This window comes from Episyrphus balteatus, chromosome 3, assembly GCF_945859705.1.
Source record: "Episyrphus balteatus chromosome 3, idEpiBalt1.1, whole genome shotgun sequence".
NCBI classification, from domain to species: domain Eukaryota; kingdom Metazoa; phylum Arthropoda; class Insecta; order Diptera; family Syrphidae; genus Episyrphus; species Episyrphus balteatus.
Genome location: NC_079136.1, coordinates 126,572,198 through 126,589,474, shown reverse-complemented (window position 1 = coordinate 126,589,474; position 17,277 = coordinate 126,572,198). Strand labels below are relative to the sequence as shown.

At 34.8% G+C, this 17,277-nt stretch overlaps 2 protein-coding genes across 2 annotated transcripts in view; both read left to right on the top strand.

The window, feature by feature from the left end:
• LOC129916852 (uncharacterized) overlaps positions 1–10,037 on the top strand; it is a 52,292-nt gene extending 42,255 nt beyond the window's left edge. The window contains exons 9-18 of the mRNA XM_055997040.1: positions 27–4,382; positions 4,455–5,414; positions 5,477–5,556; positions 5,619–5,751; positions 5,811–5,973; positions 6,039–6,170; positions 6,287–6,379; positions 6,655–8,042; positions 9,325–9,435; positions 9,567–10,037. Of these exons, the coding sequence (XP_055853015.1) occupies positions 27–4,382; positions 4,455–5,414; positions 5,477–5,556; positions 5,619–5,751; positions 5,811–5,973; positions 6,039–6,170; positions 6,287–6,379; positions 6,655–8,042; positions 9,325–9,435; positions 9,567–9,598 (7,448 nt within the window). The 3' untranslated portion in view covers positions 9,599–10,037. The remainder of the gene's footprint in view (positions 1–26; positions 4,383–4,454; positions 5,415–5,476; positions 5,557–5,618; positions 5,752–5,810; positions 5,974–6,038; positions 6,171–6,286; positions 6,380–6,654; positions 8,043–9,324; positions 9,436–9,566) is intronic.
• Positions 10,038–13,720: 3,683 nt separating this feature from the next.
• LOC129916830 (protein numb) overlaps positions 13,721–17,277 on the top strand; it is a 323,367-nt gene continuing 319,810 nt past the window's right edge. Inside the window, exon 1 of the mRNA XM_055997018.1 lies at positions 13,721–14,345. The gene's annotated coding sequence lies outside the window, so the exon portion shown is untranslated. The remainder of the gene's footprint in view (positions 14,346–17,277) is intronic.

Below are 17,277 nucleotides of genomic sequence, written 5' to 3'. Positions count from 1 at the left end.
CTTGTGTAGACTTTTTTTTTCTTTAGATGCCAAATGTGTGTCACTTCCTGATGACAAATTAGAGGGCCTTCAAGTTCTTCGACCAGATCCAGAGAGTGTATTGGTACCATTTAGAGACAATGTGACAGTTCAATGCAACAGCCCCGGCAGACGTTTGAGAGGAAGTGCAACTTCAGGCTTTAGACAGTGTGTTTATGATCCCAAACCTGGTCTACCAGATTATTGGCTTTCAGGAACTTCACCATCGTGTCCACGAGTCGATTGTGGAATGCCAATGCCAACACCTGGCGCTGAATATGGTCAATTCGTCGATACCCGTTATCAAAGTTCATTCTTCTTCGGCTGTCAAAATACCTTCAAACTTGCTGGACAAACTTCCAAACATGACAATGTTGTACGCTGTCAAGGCAATGGCATTTGGGACTTTGGAGACTTACGCTGCGAAGGACCAGTTTGTGAAGACCCTGGTCGACCAAGTGATGGCTTACAAGTCGCCCGAAGCTATGAACAAGGTTCTGAGGTATTCTTCGGCTGTCAGAGACCTGGGTACATTCTCATTAATCCTAGACCAATTTCTTGTATTCGTGAGCCTGAATGTAAGGTTATCAAACCTTTGGGTTTGACTTCGGGGAAAATTCCCGACTCGGCAATAAATGCAACTTCTGAACGTCCAAACTATGAAGCTAAGAACATCCGTTTGAATTCGGTAACTGGTTGGTGTGGTAAGCAAGAAGCCTTCACTTATGTTAGTGTAGACTTGGGTGATGTTTATCGTGTAAAAGCTATTCTTGTTAAGGGTGTTGTGACAAATGATATTGTTGGAAGACCAACGGAAATTCGTTTCTTCTATAAACAAGCTGAGAATGAAAACTACGTCGTGTATTTCCCCAATTTTAATCTAACCATGAGGGATCCTGGAAACTTTGGAGAACTCGCCATGATTACTTTGCCAAAATACGTTCAAGCTAGATTTGTTATTTTGGGTATTGTTAGTTATATGGAAAATGCTTGTTTGAAATTCGAACTTATGGGTTGCGAAGAACCTAAAAAGGAACCTCTGTTAGGTTATGATTATGGTTATAGCCCCTGTGTTGATAATGAACCACCAATCTTCCAGAATTGCCCACAACAGCCAATTATAGTGAGGAGAGATGAAAATGGAGGTGTTCTGCCTGTCAACTTTACCGAACCAACAGCTGTTGATAACTCAGGTTCGATAGCTCGTTTGGAAGTCAAGCCTCAGAATTTCAAGACCCCATCGCATATTTTCAAAGACACAGTTGTCAAATACGTGGCATTTGATTACGATGGAAATGTAGCTATTTGTGAGATTAATATTACTGTTCCCGATGTCACTCCACCGTTATTGTCATGTCCCCAGAGTTACGTTATTGAGCTTGTGGATAAACAGGAAAGTTACAATGTCAACTTTAACGATACAAGAAAACGCATTAAGACCTCTGATGATTCAGGAGAAGTCACATTAACTTTCACTCCCGATAGAGCTACAATTCCTATTCGAGGTTTTGAAAATGTCACCGTAGTAGCCTATGACAAGTTCAACAACAAAGCTACCTGTCACTTCCAAGTCTCTGTCCAAGCTTCACCGTGTGTGGATTGGGAGCTTCAGCCACCTGAAAATGGTGCTATAAACTGTCTGCCAGGCGATAAAGGTGTCGAATGTATTGCCACGTGTAAACCAGGTTTCCGATTCACCGACGGTGATCCATTAAAGACTTTCACTTGTGAGACCTCAAGGCTATGGAAACCAACATCAGTTGTTCCAGATTGTGTTTCGGAAAATACCGAACAAGCTGATTATCAAGTTACTGCTACTGTCACATATCGGGCTAATGGAGCTGTAGCTCAATCATGTTTGGGACAATATCAAGACCTTTTGTCACAATACTACGGTGGATTGAATAATATTTTATCACAACGTTGTTCAGCTGTCAATGTCAATATGAATGTTTCATTTATTCGTTCAGTGCCAAGTCTGCTGGAAGAGAATGTCGTGAAAATGGACTTTATTTTGTCAATTCTTCCAGCCATTCGTCAACCACAGCTTTATGATCTTTGTGGGTCTACACTGAATCTTATATTCGATCTGAGTGTCCCATATGCCAGTGCCGTTATTGAATCTCTCCTGAATGTCTCCAATATTGGTAATCAATGTCCACCGTTGAGAGCTTTGAAGAGTACAATTAGTCGAGGTTTCACTTGTAGTGTTGGGGAAGTTCTCAACATGGATACCAGTGATGTGCCAAGGTGTTTGCATTGTCCCGCTGGAACTTATGTAGGTACAGGACAAAGTATTTGCACCTATTGCCCACGTGGATACTATCAAAACCGCGAGAGACAAGGAACATGTATGCGTTGTCCGGCAGGAACTTACACCAAAGAGGAAGGGTCTAAGTCACTTTCAGATTGTATTCCAGTTTGTGGTTATGGAACGTATTCACCAACTGGTTTGGTACCATGTTTGGAATGTCCAAGGAATTCCTTTACCATTGACCCACCAAATGGAGGATTTAAGGATTGTCAAGCTTGTCCAACAGGAACTTTCACCTTCCAGCCAGCTGCATCGAGAAAAGACTTCTGTCGAGCCAAATGTGGACCTGGTTTCTATTCATCAACCGGTTTAGCACCATGTTCTCCATGTCCAATGAATTATTATCAAGGAATTCCAGGATCACAGACTTGCAATGAATGCCCCACTAACATGCGAACAGATGGTATCAGTTCCAAGGGTCGTGAAGAGTGTAAGCCCGTTGTTTGTGGCGAGGGAGCTTGTCAACATGGAGGACTCTGTGTCCCAATGGGACATGGTATTCAATGTTTCTGTCCAGCTGGTTTCTCAGGACGTCGCTGTGAAGTTGATATCGACGAGTGTGCCTCGCAGCCATGTTACAATGGAGGAACCTGTACTGATTTACCACAAGGTTACCGGTGTGAATGTCAACCAGGCTACTCTGGCATCAACTGTCAGGAAGAAGTTAGCGATTGTCGGAATGATACCTGCCCTGCGAGAGCAATGTGTAAGAACGAACCTGGCTACAAAAACTACACCTGCCTCTGCCGAAGTGGTTACACTGGAGCAGATTGTGACATCACAATCGATCCCTGCACAGCCAATGGAAATCCATGCAGCAATGGTGCCAGCTGTCAAGCTCTCCAACAAGGTCGTTACAAATGCGACTGTCTGCCAGGTTGGGAAGGTGTCCACTGCCAGATCAATATCGATGATTGTGCTGAGAATCCTTGTCTGTTGGGCGCCAATTGTACCGACATGGTCAATGACTTTAGTTGTTCATGTTCGCCAGGCTTTACTGGCAAGCGTTGTGAGGAAAAAATAGACCTTTGCCTATCGGAACCGTGTAAACATGGAACTTGCGTTGATAGACTCTTCGATCATGAGTGTGTTTGTCATCCAGGATGGACTGGGCCAGCTTGTGAAATCAACATTAATGACTGCGAAGACAGTCCATGTAAAAACGATGGAACTTGTGTGGATTTAGTCGATGGATATACCTGCAGCTGTGAGCCAGGATACACTGGAAAAGACTGTCAGCATCCAATCGATGATTGCGAATCGAATCCTTGTCAAAATGGAGCAACTTGTATGGATCAGCTTGATGGATTTTTGTGCAAATGCCGTCCTGGCTTTGTCGGACTCTCGTGTGAGGCTGAAATCGATGAGTGTCTATCGGATCCTTGTAATGCAGTTGGTACCGAACGTTGCTTGGATTTGGATAATAAGTTTGAATGTGTTTGCCGTGAAGGATTCACGGGAACTCTTTGCGAAACCGATATTGATGATTGTGAGACAAATCCTTGTATGAATGGAGGAAATTGTCGCGATAGAATTGGAGGATTCGATTGTATCTGCTCGCAAGGTTGGACTGGAGTTCGTTGTGACTCACAGGTCACTACTTGCAATGTGCAGAAACCTTGTCAGAATGATGCCAAATGTATCGATCTTTTTGAAGATTACTTCTGCTCGTGTCCAAGTGGAACTGATGGCAAGAACTGCGAGACAGCACCTGAAAGGTGTATTGGTAATCCTTGCATGCATGGCGGTAAATGCCAGGACTTTGGATCAGGATTGAATTGCTCTTGTCCGGAAGATTACTCTGGAATTGGGTGTCAGTATGAGTTCGATGCTTGTGACGCACATGTTTGCCAGAATGGAGCTACCTGTGTTGATCATGGAACTGGTTACACTTGCAAGTGTCCTAAAGGTTATAAGGGAAAGAATTGTGAGGAGGATATTGTTGATTGCAAGGATAATTCCTGTCCACCAGGAGCTTCGTGTATTGATTTGGTTAATGGATTCTATTGTCAATGTCCGTTCAATATGACTGGAGATGATTGTAGAAAGGGTAAGTTCATCAAAAAACCTTGTAATCGAAGGTAACCTAACCTCTTTTTGTCTTTTTTTTTTTATCTTTTAGTCATTCAAGTGGATTATGATTTATACTTTAGCGATGCAACACGATCGACCGCTGCCCAAGTTGTGCCCTTCTACACGAGCGAATCGCCATCGCTCACAATTGCAATGTGGGTACAGTTCGCTCAAAAGGATGATTCTGGAATATTCTTTACCCTGTATGGAGTTGAGTCTGCCCATGTGGCAAATAACAGACGTCTCTTGATTCAAGCTCACTCGAGTGGAGTTCAAGTATCACTCTTCCCAGACATTCAAGATGCCTTCCTTTCGTTCAGAGAGTACACGACTGTCAATGATGGTCAATGGCATCATATTGCCATTCTCTGGGATGGAACAACCGGACAGCTACAGCTCATTACTGAAGGTTTGATCGCTAGCAAGACTGAATATGCTGGTGGCCGAACAATGCCGAAATTCGCTTGGGCCGTTTTGGGACGTCCTCAGCCGGATGAAGTGAACTCAGCTACATACGCTGAAGCAGGTTTCCAAGGAAAGATCACTAAAGCACAGATTTGGGGACGAGCTCTTGATGTTACATCGGAAATTCAAAAACAAGTTCGAGATTGTCGTAGCGAACCGGTGCTCTATGAGGGTTTGATATTGAATTGGGCCGGATATGAAGTTGTGTCGGGAGGTGTTGAACGATCAGTGCCATCTGTGTGTGGACAAAGGAAATGTGTTAATGGATATACTGGTGCCAATTGCCAGCAGTTGGAAGTTGACAAAGAACCACCACGTGTTGAACATTGTCCTGGAGACTTGTGGGTCATTGCTAAAAATGGTTCGGCTGTTGTCACCTGGGATGAACCACATTTCAGTGATAATATTGGAGTTGTTAAGATCATGGAACGCAATGGTCATCGTCCTGGAACAACTTTGTTATGGGGATCATATGATATCACTTATGTGGCCTCGGATGCAGCTGGTAATAGTGCATCGTGCAGCTTTAAGGTTTCGCTTTTATGTAAGTTTTTTGAAAGTCTGGAAAATTTTAGGGAAGTTTGTAATAATTTTGTGTGTTTTTAGCTGAATTCTGCCCACCTTTGGCTGATCCAGTTGGAGGTTCCCAAGTCTGCAAGGATTGGGGTGCTGGTGGACAATTTAAGGTATATTTTTTGAAACACTTTAATGAGAGCTGGGAGCTCTAAGAGTTTTCTATTTTTTATAGGTCTGTGAAATTGCTTGCCATCCAGGTCTTCGATTCTCCGAGCTGGTTCCAGAATTCTATACATGCGGTGCTGAAGGTTTCTGGCGCCCAACGCGAGAACCTGCAATGCCACTTATTTACCCATCATGTTCTCGTAAGTTTACACAATTTTAAAAGGTTTGTAGTTTTTGAGATTTTTGTTTTCCCCCACAGCTGCTAAACCTGCACAACGAGTGTTCAGAATTAAGATGCTCTTCCCATCGGATGTTCTCTGTAACAAGGCCGGACAAGGAGTTCTTCGTCAGAAGGTTTCAAACTCTGTGAATGCATTGAATCGTGACTGGAACTTCTGCTCCTACTCAGTTGAGGGATCAAGGTAAGTCTCCAAATTTAACAAAAAAGTCTCCAAAAAATCTAAAAGTGGATCTTTTTCTTGTTTAGGGAATGTAAGGACCTCAAGATCGATGTCAAGTGTGATCATTATCGTGGTGGACAAGGAAATCGTGCCCGACGAGCTACTGACAACGAAGAAGGCAGCACTTATCTTCTAGATGCTTCAATTCCAGTTGAAAAGTAAGTATAACAAAAATCGAACAAAAAAAAAAAATTGTTCCGAAAAATGTTTCGAAAACCCCTTTGAATCCTTGTTTCTAAACAAAAACAAACAAAATTTAATAAAAACTTTGTAGAGATACAAACGACGAGGAAGAACTGCGAGGACGTCAAGGTAGACAACAAGCCGGTGATACGTACACCTTGGAGATTGCATTCCCAGCAGTCAAGTATGTTTTAAAAAAAAACAAAAACAAAAAATTCTGAACAACTTAAAAAAAAAAAAACACGCTTGGGGGCCAAAGAATTTTTTTTTCATTTTTTTTATTTTCTTAATTAAAAAAAGCTAACCTTTTTTTTAAAAATACGCTTTTAACCCTCCATTTTGTTTTGCACGCATTTTATCCACTAATTTCGATTTTAAGGCTTTTAACCTTTAAGCTGGAGCACTTTCCGGATTGTTTAGAATTTTTTTCACTGACATACAATTTTCTCAAAATTCCAGCGATCCAGTGCTTCATTCATCGACCGGAGAACGTTCCGATGTGAAAGCCTTACTACAGAAGCTTATTCTAGAAGATGATCAATTTGCCGTTCATGACATTCTGCCAAATACTGTACCTGATCCAGCTTCATTGGATCTTACCTCAGAGTATGCCTGTCCTGTGGGACAAGTTGTAATGGTTCCCGATTGTGTACCCTGCGCTATAGGTACATTCTATGACCAATCGAACAAGACTTGTGTGGCTTGTGCTCGAGGAACTTATCAATCCGAGGCGGGACAACTTCAATGCTCGAAATGTCCCACAATAGCCGGACGTCCAGGTGTAACATCGGGACCTGGAGCTCGATCGGCAGGAGATTGTAAGGAACGTTGTCCAGCTGGTAAATTCCTTGACTCTGAAACTGGACTCTGTCGGCCATGTGGTCATGGATTCTATCAACCGAATGAAGGCTCATTTGGATGTGAACTTTGCGGATTGGGACAAACAACCCGTTCGGGAGAGGCCACATCACGAAAGGAGTGCCGTGATGAATGCAGTTCCGGTCAACAGCTTGGAATTGATGGTCAATGTGAACAATGTCCAAGGGGAACATATCGCTTGCAAGGTGTTCAACCATCTTGTCAATCTTGTCCACTGGGCCGAACTACTCCTAAGGTTGGATCATCATCTGTGGAAGAATGTACAATCCCAGTTTGTGCTCCAGGAACCTATCTTAACGGCACAATGAATATGTGCGTCGAATGCAGCAAGAGTTTCTACCAACCTGAATCCCAACAAACCTCATGCATCCAATGTCCACCAAATCACAGTACGACTAAAACCGGAGCAACTAGCAAATCCGAATGCACCAATCCCTGCGAACATATTGCCGTGGGCAAACCTCATTGCGATCCGAATGCCTATTGCCTATTGGTACCCGAAAATTTCGACTTCAAATGCGAATGCAAACCTGGATTTAACGGCACCGGTATGGAATGTACCGATGTTTGTGAGAATTACTGTGAGAACTCTGGCACATGTGTCAAAGATTTAAAGGGCACCCCATCATGCCGTTGTGTGGGCTCATTTACTGGCCCGCATTGCGCTGAACGTTCAGAGTTCGCTTATATCGCTGGCGGTATTGCTGGCGCTGTCATCTTTATCATTGTGATAGTCCTGCTCATATGGATGATCTGTGTGCGATCGACTAAGAGACGGGATCCAAAGAAAATGCTTACACCTGCTATTGATCAGACGGGATCACAGGTGAATTTCTATTATGGTGCCCATACCCCGTATGCTGAGTCAATAGCGCCATCGCATCATAGTACGTATGCGCATTATTATGATGATGAGGAGGATGGCTGGGAAATGCCAAATTTCTATAATGAAACATACATGAAGGATGGTGAGTGTTGATATTATGGAATTATAGGAAATATGGGAAATTATGGGGTTTTTTAATAATGTAATATTTTGAAAGATTTTGGGGTTTTCTATAAGGGAGGGAAATTTTATGTAGTATTATGGGAAATTATCGTATTTTTTTATCAATATAATAATTTGAATGATTTTAAAAATTTTATGAAAGAGGGAAATTTTTTGGGGTAAATATTATGGGAAATCTGACTATATGAGAAATTGATTTGCAAAAGTTTGAGTATTTTAGAGACATTTTTGTATAGGATTATTTTAGGGATATTTGATAATGATAGAAATTTGATGAGATAAAATATTATAGAATGTCTAATTAAAGAATGAATTTAGTTTTAAGAAATCGAGTATTATTGTGACATTTTTTTTTTATGGAATTATGGGAAACTATTGGATTTTTGATGGATATCATATTTTGAAAGTTTGGGTAATCTGATTATAGGAAGAATTTCACTGAATGAATTTGAGTATTTAAGGGACATTTAGGAATTATGGGAAATATGGGAAATTATGGAATTTTTGCATAGATATCATATTTTAAAAGATATTGAGGCTTTCTATACTGGAGGGAAATTTGATGTCGTATTCTGAGAAATAATGTAATTTTTAATAAATACAATATTTTGAAAGGTTTTAAAATTTTTGTATAGAGAAGAGAAATTTTTTGGCGTAAAATATTATGGGTTATCTGATTATATGAAGAATTTCATTGCAAGAAGTTGAGTATTTAAGGGGCATATTTATATTCAATTATTTAAGAATTATTTGAAAGTGAGGGAAATTAAATAAGATAAAATATTATGGGAAGTTTTTAGTGGCATTTGGAAAGTCTGACTGTAGGAATAATTTCTTTGAACGAATTTGAGAGTTTTAAGGACATTTATTTTTAAGGAATTATGGGACATTATTGAATTTTCCATAGATACCATATTTTGAAAGATATTCGTTAATTATATTTGGGAGAGAAATTTTATTAGATAACTTTTTTATTAAAAAATCCTTAAAAGTCTCATAACTTTTTAGGATTTTTTTATAAAAAACAGTCTGACTTTAAAGTGAGAAAAAATGGAAACAAAAATTTTATGGGGAGTTTTTTTTTTAATAATAAAATTAAACAAGGTTAATATCTTAAGAAAAAAATCGTATTTTGAGTACATCTCCCAAAAAATTATAGGAACATTTTTTATAGGAAGTTAAATTAAATCTTATTCGTGTAACGATTTTTTTTACAATTATTTTTTTTTTCTCTTACCCAGGTCTTCATGGAGGTAAAATGAGTACATTGGCGAGGTCAAATGCTTCGCTTTATGGAACTAAAGAAGACTTATACGATCGACTGAAACGGCACGCTTACACGGGAAAGAAGGGTTAGTGTTTTACCAGGATTTTTCTCTCTCTTTTTTTTTTTTCTTCTTCTATTTTTCATTTTCTTCTTCTTCTTCTGTCTAAATATAAAAATCCGGGCAGCATCATATTAAGTTTTCCAATTTAATTTCAGAGAAGAGTGACAGTGATAGCGAAGTCCAATAAAAAATACAAAAAAAAAAAATTGTAAACATTTAACACACATATTTCATGGTCATACATAAATAAAAAAAAAAATTATCAAATTAAAAAAAAAATACGAAACTAGAAAGAAACACATAACACAAACAAGTCAAACGAGCTAAATACGACGAATGGTTGAATATACATACAAAAAATATCTTTCCAAATGTCTGGTCATAAGTTAAACAAAAAAATTAAATAAATTAAAAATTAAAAAAAAAATCGAAAATGAAATCACTGCCTTTTAGTAAGAAAAAAAAATTAAAAATTATATAAAAAAAAAATACTCAATTACATGTAATTTATTGATTTAATTATCACCAAAGTTTTGTTGCTTCTTCCTTATTCATTAAACTAAATTTAATAAAAAAAAAAAAAATACCCTCTGAACTCCCCTTCCCATATTAAACAAACCTTAAAAGTCAAGCTCTACACTTCCCATTGAATGTGTGAAATTAAAAAAAAAAAAACAACAACTTGTACATTTTATAAATAAAAATAATTTTTTTTTTTAATTTTTATTTTATACTTGACAAAATTAATATTTTTTTTTTCTAATTTTAATTTAATAATTTCCACACTTAATGGGAAGTGTTTGAATGTTTTTTTTTTTTAAATAATTTTTTCTAGATTAAACAAATTGTAAAACATTTTTCTATTTATGTTAACAAAATCAAACAAAAAATGAGATTCTATTACGCAAAATGAAAAAAAAAACATTATTACTTTTATAAATCAACAACAAATCCATGAGTAATAATAATAATAAAAAAAGAATAAATAAAATTAACGAATCCATTCCTTTGCTCTAGTTAGAAATTTATTAAGTCTGCAATTTTAAGCCTGATTTTTCGAGGCGTGATTTTGTATTTTTTTTTTTTTGTTGCTTAAAATGAGTAAAAATTATATTCTTTTTAATTTAAATTAAAATGATAAACAAAAAAAAAAAAACAAATCTTATGCAATAGTTTAATAACTTTAAAAAGAAACAAACAAAAAAATCTATTTTATATAATAAATATAAAAATTTATTATTTTTTATATATATATATATTTAATATTTTTAAAAGTAATTAATAGTCGTTATTATTTTTATTATAATTTTTTTTTTGTATAAAACAAACAAAACAACGAAAAATTTAATTAATAAAAAATATGTAAAATAAATTCATTGATGTTTTTTTTTTTTTTTTGAAGATAAATGAAATATCTTTGAAGAGTCTGAAACTAATACCTACAAAGTGTAAAAAAGGAAAATACCCCTGCACTTCAGAAAATAAATTAAGGGTCAAAATTAGTTCATAAAATCTTAACGTTTGTATCGACGCAAACAAGATTTAAAAATAGGTACATATAAGAATTGTCCACAGTAAGTAACATAGTCCAGGGTTGTAAAAAATCATTGTATTATTAATGCATTACAAATTAAAAAAAAAAATATTTATTGCAGATAAAAAAAATTTCCATTAAAAAAAAGTATTTATTGTAACTGAAAAATATTTGCATTAAAAAAAAACTTTTTTATTGCAACTGAAAAATATTTGCATTGAACAAAAAAATATTTGTGGGAACTAAAAATATTTCGCATTAAAAAAAAATTTTAGTGCAATTGAAAAAATTTGCAAATAAAATATTTTGCATTGAAAAAAATTTTTTTTATTGCAAATAAAGAATTTTCTGCTTTGAAAAAAAATTCAAAGCAAAATGTGTGCATTACTATTTCTATTTGACGATATTAATTGTAACTCGACGAATATTAAAAACAAATATTGAATGCATTGAATTTTTTTTCAATGCAGAACTTTTTTATTTGCAATAAAATTTTCCTTTCAATGCAAAATATTGTATTTGCAATAAAAATTTAATTTTTAATGCAATGTTTTTTTTTCATTTGCAATACATTTTTTTTAATGCAAAATATTTTTAATTGCAATAAATATTTTTTTTTCAATGCAAATATTTTCCAGTTGAAATAAATATTTTGTTTTAGTGCAAATTTTTTTTTATTTGCAATAAATATTTTTTTTTAAATTTCAAATGCATTTTTTTTTTTTTTAAATTGATATTTTTACAACCCTGACAAAGTCAAAGAATTTTACAAATCAAGATCATATTGGAAAGCGGCAACCTACAGGGTTTCTTTGAGACCTCTTTATTGTTTCTAAGATTTTCCTAAGAATATAGAGACCTTTAAACTTTAACAAAAGATGTTCATTTAAAATTGATAAATAATAAGCAAGTAAAACTTATGAAATATTTGAAAAAAAAACAGAACCTTTTTGAGATTCAGACCCCAAATTCATTCGACATTGTGGATTTTTAAAATAGTTTCTATACAAAAATTTATAAATAGATATCTTCATCCTTTTCTAAATTTTGGAAATTTTTGTTAACTTACCTAGAACTTAAGATTAAGACCCCACCCAACATTATGTCTGACCGTTTAAGAATTTTTTTTAATTATATGCATTTTTGACAATGTTTCGTTCGATTCTCAATTCCGAAAACTGAAGATATTTATTAGGCCTATAACAAAAAAAAAAATTCTGCAAAAACAAGAACAACCAGATTTAACGCAAGGTTTTTATCTACAAAAAATGACAAGTTTACTGGAATATTATTATCGTCAGTTAAGAATTTTGAAAAATTCTAAAAGGCCATTATTTATTATATTAAACATTTCTGATAAAAAAGATTTACCAAAAGCCTTAAAACTAGTGATGGGCACTATCGAATAAAAATTATCAAACTATCGATAGTTGTAAAATATTCTTTCATTCGATAGATTTAAATCATTCATTCATTTAGTTACTATTTTCATTCGAATAGTTTTTTCATTCGATAGCTTAACTACTATTTTCATTCGAATATAGTTTTTTTTATACGATAATTTTCTTGAACGATAGTTTTTTCATTTCAATAGTTTTTTTATACGATAGTTTTTATTCGATAGTTTATTCGATAGTTTGTTCGATAGTTTTTATTCGATAGTTTTATTCGATAGTTTTTATTCGAATGAATAAATAAATGAATGAATGAACTATTCGATAGTTCAAATCATTCAGTTACTAACTACTATCGATAGTTCAAATCATTCGATAGTTCCCATCACTACTTAAAACGGTGCCGTGAAATAACGCCGAGCGAAATAACGCCGAATTCCAAAATTCGGCGTTATTTCACTTTACAAAAGCGAAATAACGCCGAATTTCAACATTCGGTCTTATTTCACAATGATAAAGTGAAATTACGCCGATTCGGCGTTATTTCACTTTTTCAGTGAGGAAAATCTTGCTAAGTGGAGCTTAGGAAAAATTTCTATGTAACCACCTGCAGTCAGTTTGGTATTGAAATGCCATATTTTTGGCACAGGGACATAAGGCCCATGGAATAACAGCCACTATTATTGTGGGGCTTACATCCCGCTTGAGTGAGACATAAGTTCCAAATTAAATGTGGGGCTTATGTCAAACTCAGGTTGGACAAAAGACCCACAAATAAAGGATGGGCGTTATGTCTCACTAACAAAGAATTTACAAATTATAAAATTATCTCCCAACTGAATAACTGTATTTGGGATAGTTACATAATTCGATTTTGCACTTATGTCCCACCTTATTGGCAAATAAGCCGATTCAATAGTGTATCCAATCAAGGGGATTGCAGCAGAGCAGCATGCTCTCAGCCTCCAAAAATATTTCACTGTTTATAAACCTAAGTATCTTGGGTTTTATTGTTTTATTTATGTGTATACCAAACAACAAAGATATGTTTGTGTTATAACTTGGCAAACGCGAAGAGAAAAATAAATTCTTACATAAGAATCTATTTAATTTTTGGAACCCAAACGCGAAGCGGAAAAAAATTTTGCCCACGGGAGAATCAATTTTGAGGTGTGAAAATAAAAATTCGCGCGAATTTTTATTTTCACACCTCAAAATTGATTCTCCCGTGGGCAAAATTTTTTTCCGCTTCGCGTTTGGGTTCCAAAAATTAAATAGATTCTCATGTAAGAAATTTGTGTCCGCTTTGCTTTCCACCAATTAAAACAGGTGGGATCTATTTGTTTCTTATCATTATTTTATTAAAAGTTTCTTTTGCATTTAAAGACTCTGGAACAAAACGCGAATAAAATATACCAAAGTTATAATTGTTCATTATTGTTTTATATTTCGAAAAGCGTGGGGCTTATGTCCCACTTAAATGAAAAATATATGGAGCTTATGTCCCACTCAAGTGGGATATAATTCTTAAATTAAATGTCAACCCACTCAAGTGGAACATAACTCCCATAAATAAAAAGTGGGTGCTATATCCCTGGGCCTTTTGTCCCTGCGACATGTTTTTGTACCTTCTTGAGACTAATCTGTTAATGAATAAATAAGAGGCACATAAGACAAAAAACTTTTTTGGAACCTATACCTCGCTTGGATGGACATAAGTCCCAAATTGGTATTGGGGCCATTCTGCCTTAATAAATTAGGGCCTTATATGCCTTTGAAAATAAAAAAGGTTAGAATTTTAATATACTGGTTAACTTAGGTCCACTTCTATGCTCACATTTCTAGCATTCGGCCTTATTTCTCACTTGGGACTCGGCGTTATTTCACTTTGACAAAGCGCAATAAGGCCGAATGTTGAAATTCGGCGTTATTTCGCTTTTGTAAAGTGAAATAACGCCGAATTTTGGAATTCGGCGTTATTTCGCTCGGCGTTATTTCACGGCACCACTTAAAACACCTAAAAAACCCACATCTGCAAATAAAGTTATTCAGCTTCGTCCAAAAAACCATGTTTTTTTTTTTTTATAGAAGCTATTAAACGATGAAATCTTTTAATACATTGTTAATACATAATCCACCATAATTTCGAAATTAAAGAAAGAAACATCTTATTAAGCTTATTACGGTCAAAATATTGGAATTAACAATTTACGCTGGACATAATCATAAGTATCTTTTTTCTGCCAGCCTTTTTGTTATCTCCAAACTTATTTATTAAGCATTAAGCTTTTCTATATTCGATTTCAATTACCCACAAAACGACCTTCTTCATAAATAACAGATCGAAAAAGGTGTTTCGGTTTAGATTAGCTATGTAATCAAATAATACACACCCAAACACAAAAACAAACACACACACATTCATAAAGATTTATTTCTAATTCCCCAAAAAGAGATCATCTCACTTTTATTGAGTTTCATAAATTGAATATTAAATAAATCTTACAAATACAAATATGGTAGTCCTTTAACCAACAATTTTTGTATATTCATATCCTTAAACAGAAATATCTCCTCTTTAATTAAACAAAAAATAAAGTCTAACCAAACCCCAAGTCCAAACCATACATCTTAATAAATTGACTATGTTTGCTTATATAAATCGGTCTGTGCTTTCTGTTCCTGGGCGCGTTCATTTTCTTCTTTTAATCTTTCAAAACATCTATTCTATATGTACACAAAATTATATTCGAAACAAACCTAATCCTTTAATGGTCTTATGTCCTTTCTCTCCACACAAAAATATAACCTCGCAAAAATAAAACAAACCAAATGAGAAAACACAGAACCAAAACCTGAAATTATATCTTTTCTATTTAATCAAAATAAGGGTGGTATAAAGGTTGGAAGGAGGGGGCCAGGACCAACAAAATTCAACAGGTGTATGATAGAATAAAATCCAACAAAATCTACCTTTTATACTGCTCCTATAAGAACAACTGCTGGTCAGAGAAGAGAATTACTTCCGGCAAAAGCCATTTTTTCTATCTCAAATCCCAAAAATGCTATTCTCGTGTAACTTCAACACCATCACCCGAAGCCAAATCAGCATTCTGAAACCAAAATCCGAATACGAAACCTGTCATAATATAGAGCACGCTATATGATGTAAGCTTTTTCTCTGACTTACAAACACACACACATAAGAAATAGCATTTAAGGAATCAGCTTAATTTGTACCTTTTTTTGGGTACAAAAAAAAACAGAAAACAAGAAAACAGGAAGTTAGAAAAAAAAAACCCTAAAAAGCCATTACAAGGTCGGTGCTAATTAGAAAACATATCTACCTTCAATAAAAGGTGGTAATTTAGATGCTTCAGCAAAACAAGAAAAATACAAAATAACAATAACACAGGATTAGACAAAAAAAAAAAATAAAAAATAAAAAAACAACAAAGCACCTAAAGTGGAACACATTACCTCTGGATCCAAAGAAGCCAAATGAAGATCAGGGCTGCAAGCAAAAGTCAATCTTTCATTAATGAAGACGGCAGGAAGAAATAAATGATGGTAAAGCAAAGTTTTTGACAAGCTGATGTTACTGATTGCTGGTCAAGGAAGTTTTGGAATTTGAACAAAATTGACTGATACGAGGGAAATAAGTCTTTGCGTAAGAACTTATTGTTCCGAAAATATCCTGTTTGAATAAATTATATTTGAATGCAAATAATTCAGCAACCAGATCTTCAAGATACTTTTTGTTTTCAGCTATGAATAGACCTTAAATAGGCCTTTCTTTTGATGTATCACTCGATGGATTTGGACGCGTTTTGGACCTTGATTTTTTATCGAAAATCTTAAAAAAATAGATTTGTAATTTTTTAACCAAAATGGATAGGCTTGCTCATTGTGAATTCATATCTGGAAACCAAATCTTGTTTCGACACCTTGATCCGAAAATATCTGGTTTTTAATGTAAGAAAAATAAAATATTTCGATATTTCGAAAGCAAATACATAATTCAGCAACCAGACATGCAGAAAAATTTTCGTTTTCAGCTATGAATAGAGCTTAAATAGGCCTTTCTTTTGATGTATCATTCGATGGATTTGAAGACAATTTTTGAAAATGTCTATTTTTTAGGCAACCTTGATTTTTTATCGAAAATCTTAAAAAAATAGATTTGTAAATTTTTAACCAAAATGGATAGGTTTTCTGATTGTGAATTCATATCTGGAAACCAAATCTTGTTTCGACACCTTGATCCGAAAATATCTGGTTTTTAATGTAAGAAAAATTAAATATTTCGATATTTCGAAAGCAAAGTATTCAGCAACCAGACATGCAGGAAACTTTTGGCTTTCAGCTATGAATAGAGCTTAAATAGGCCTTTCTTTTGATGTATAACTCGATGGATTTGAAGACAATTTTTGAAAATGTCTATTTTTTAGGCAAGGGGTTAACCTCGATTTTTTATCGAAAATCTTAAAAAAATAGATTTGTAATTTTTTAACTGAAATGGATAGGCTTGCTCATTGTGAATTCATATCTGCAAACCAAATCTTGTTTCGACACCTTGATCCGAAAATATCTGGTTTTTAATGTAAGAAAAATAAAATATTTCGATATTTCGAAAGCAAATAATTCAGCAACCAGACATGCAGGAAACTTTTGGCTTTCAGCTATGAATAGAGCTTAAATAATCCTTTCTTTTGATGTATAACTCGATGGATTGGAAAACAATTTTTGAAAATGTCTATTTTTTAGGCAAGGGGTACCTTGATTTTTTATCGAAAATCTTTAAAAAATAGATTTGTAATTTTTTAACTGAAATGGATAGGCTTGCTCATTGTGAATTCATATCTGCAAACCAAATCTTGTTTCGACACCTTGATCCGAAAATATCTGGTTTTTAATGTAAGAAAAATAAAATATTTC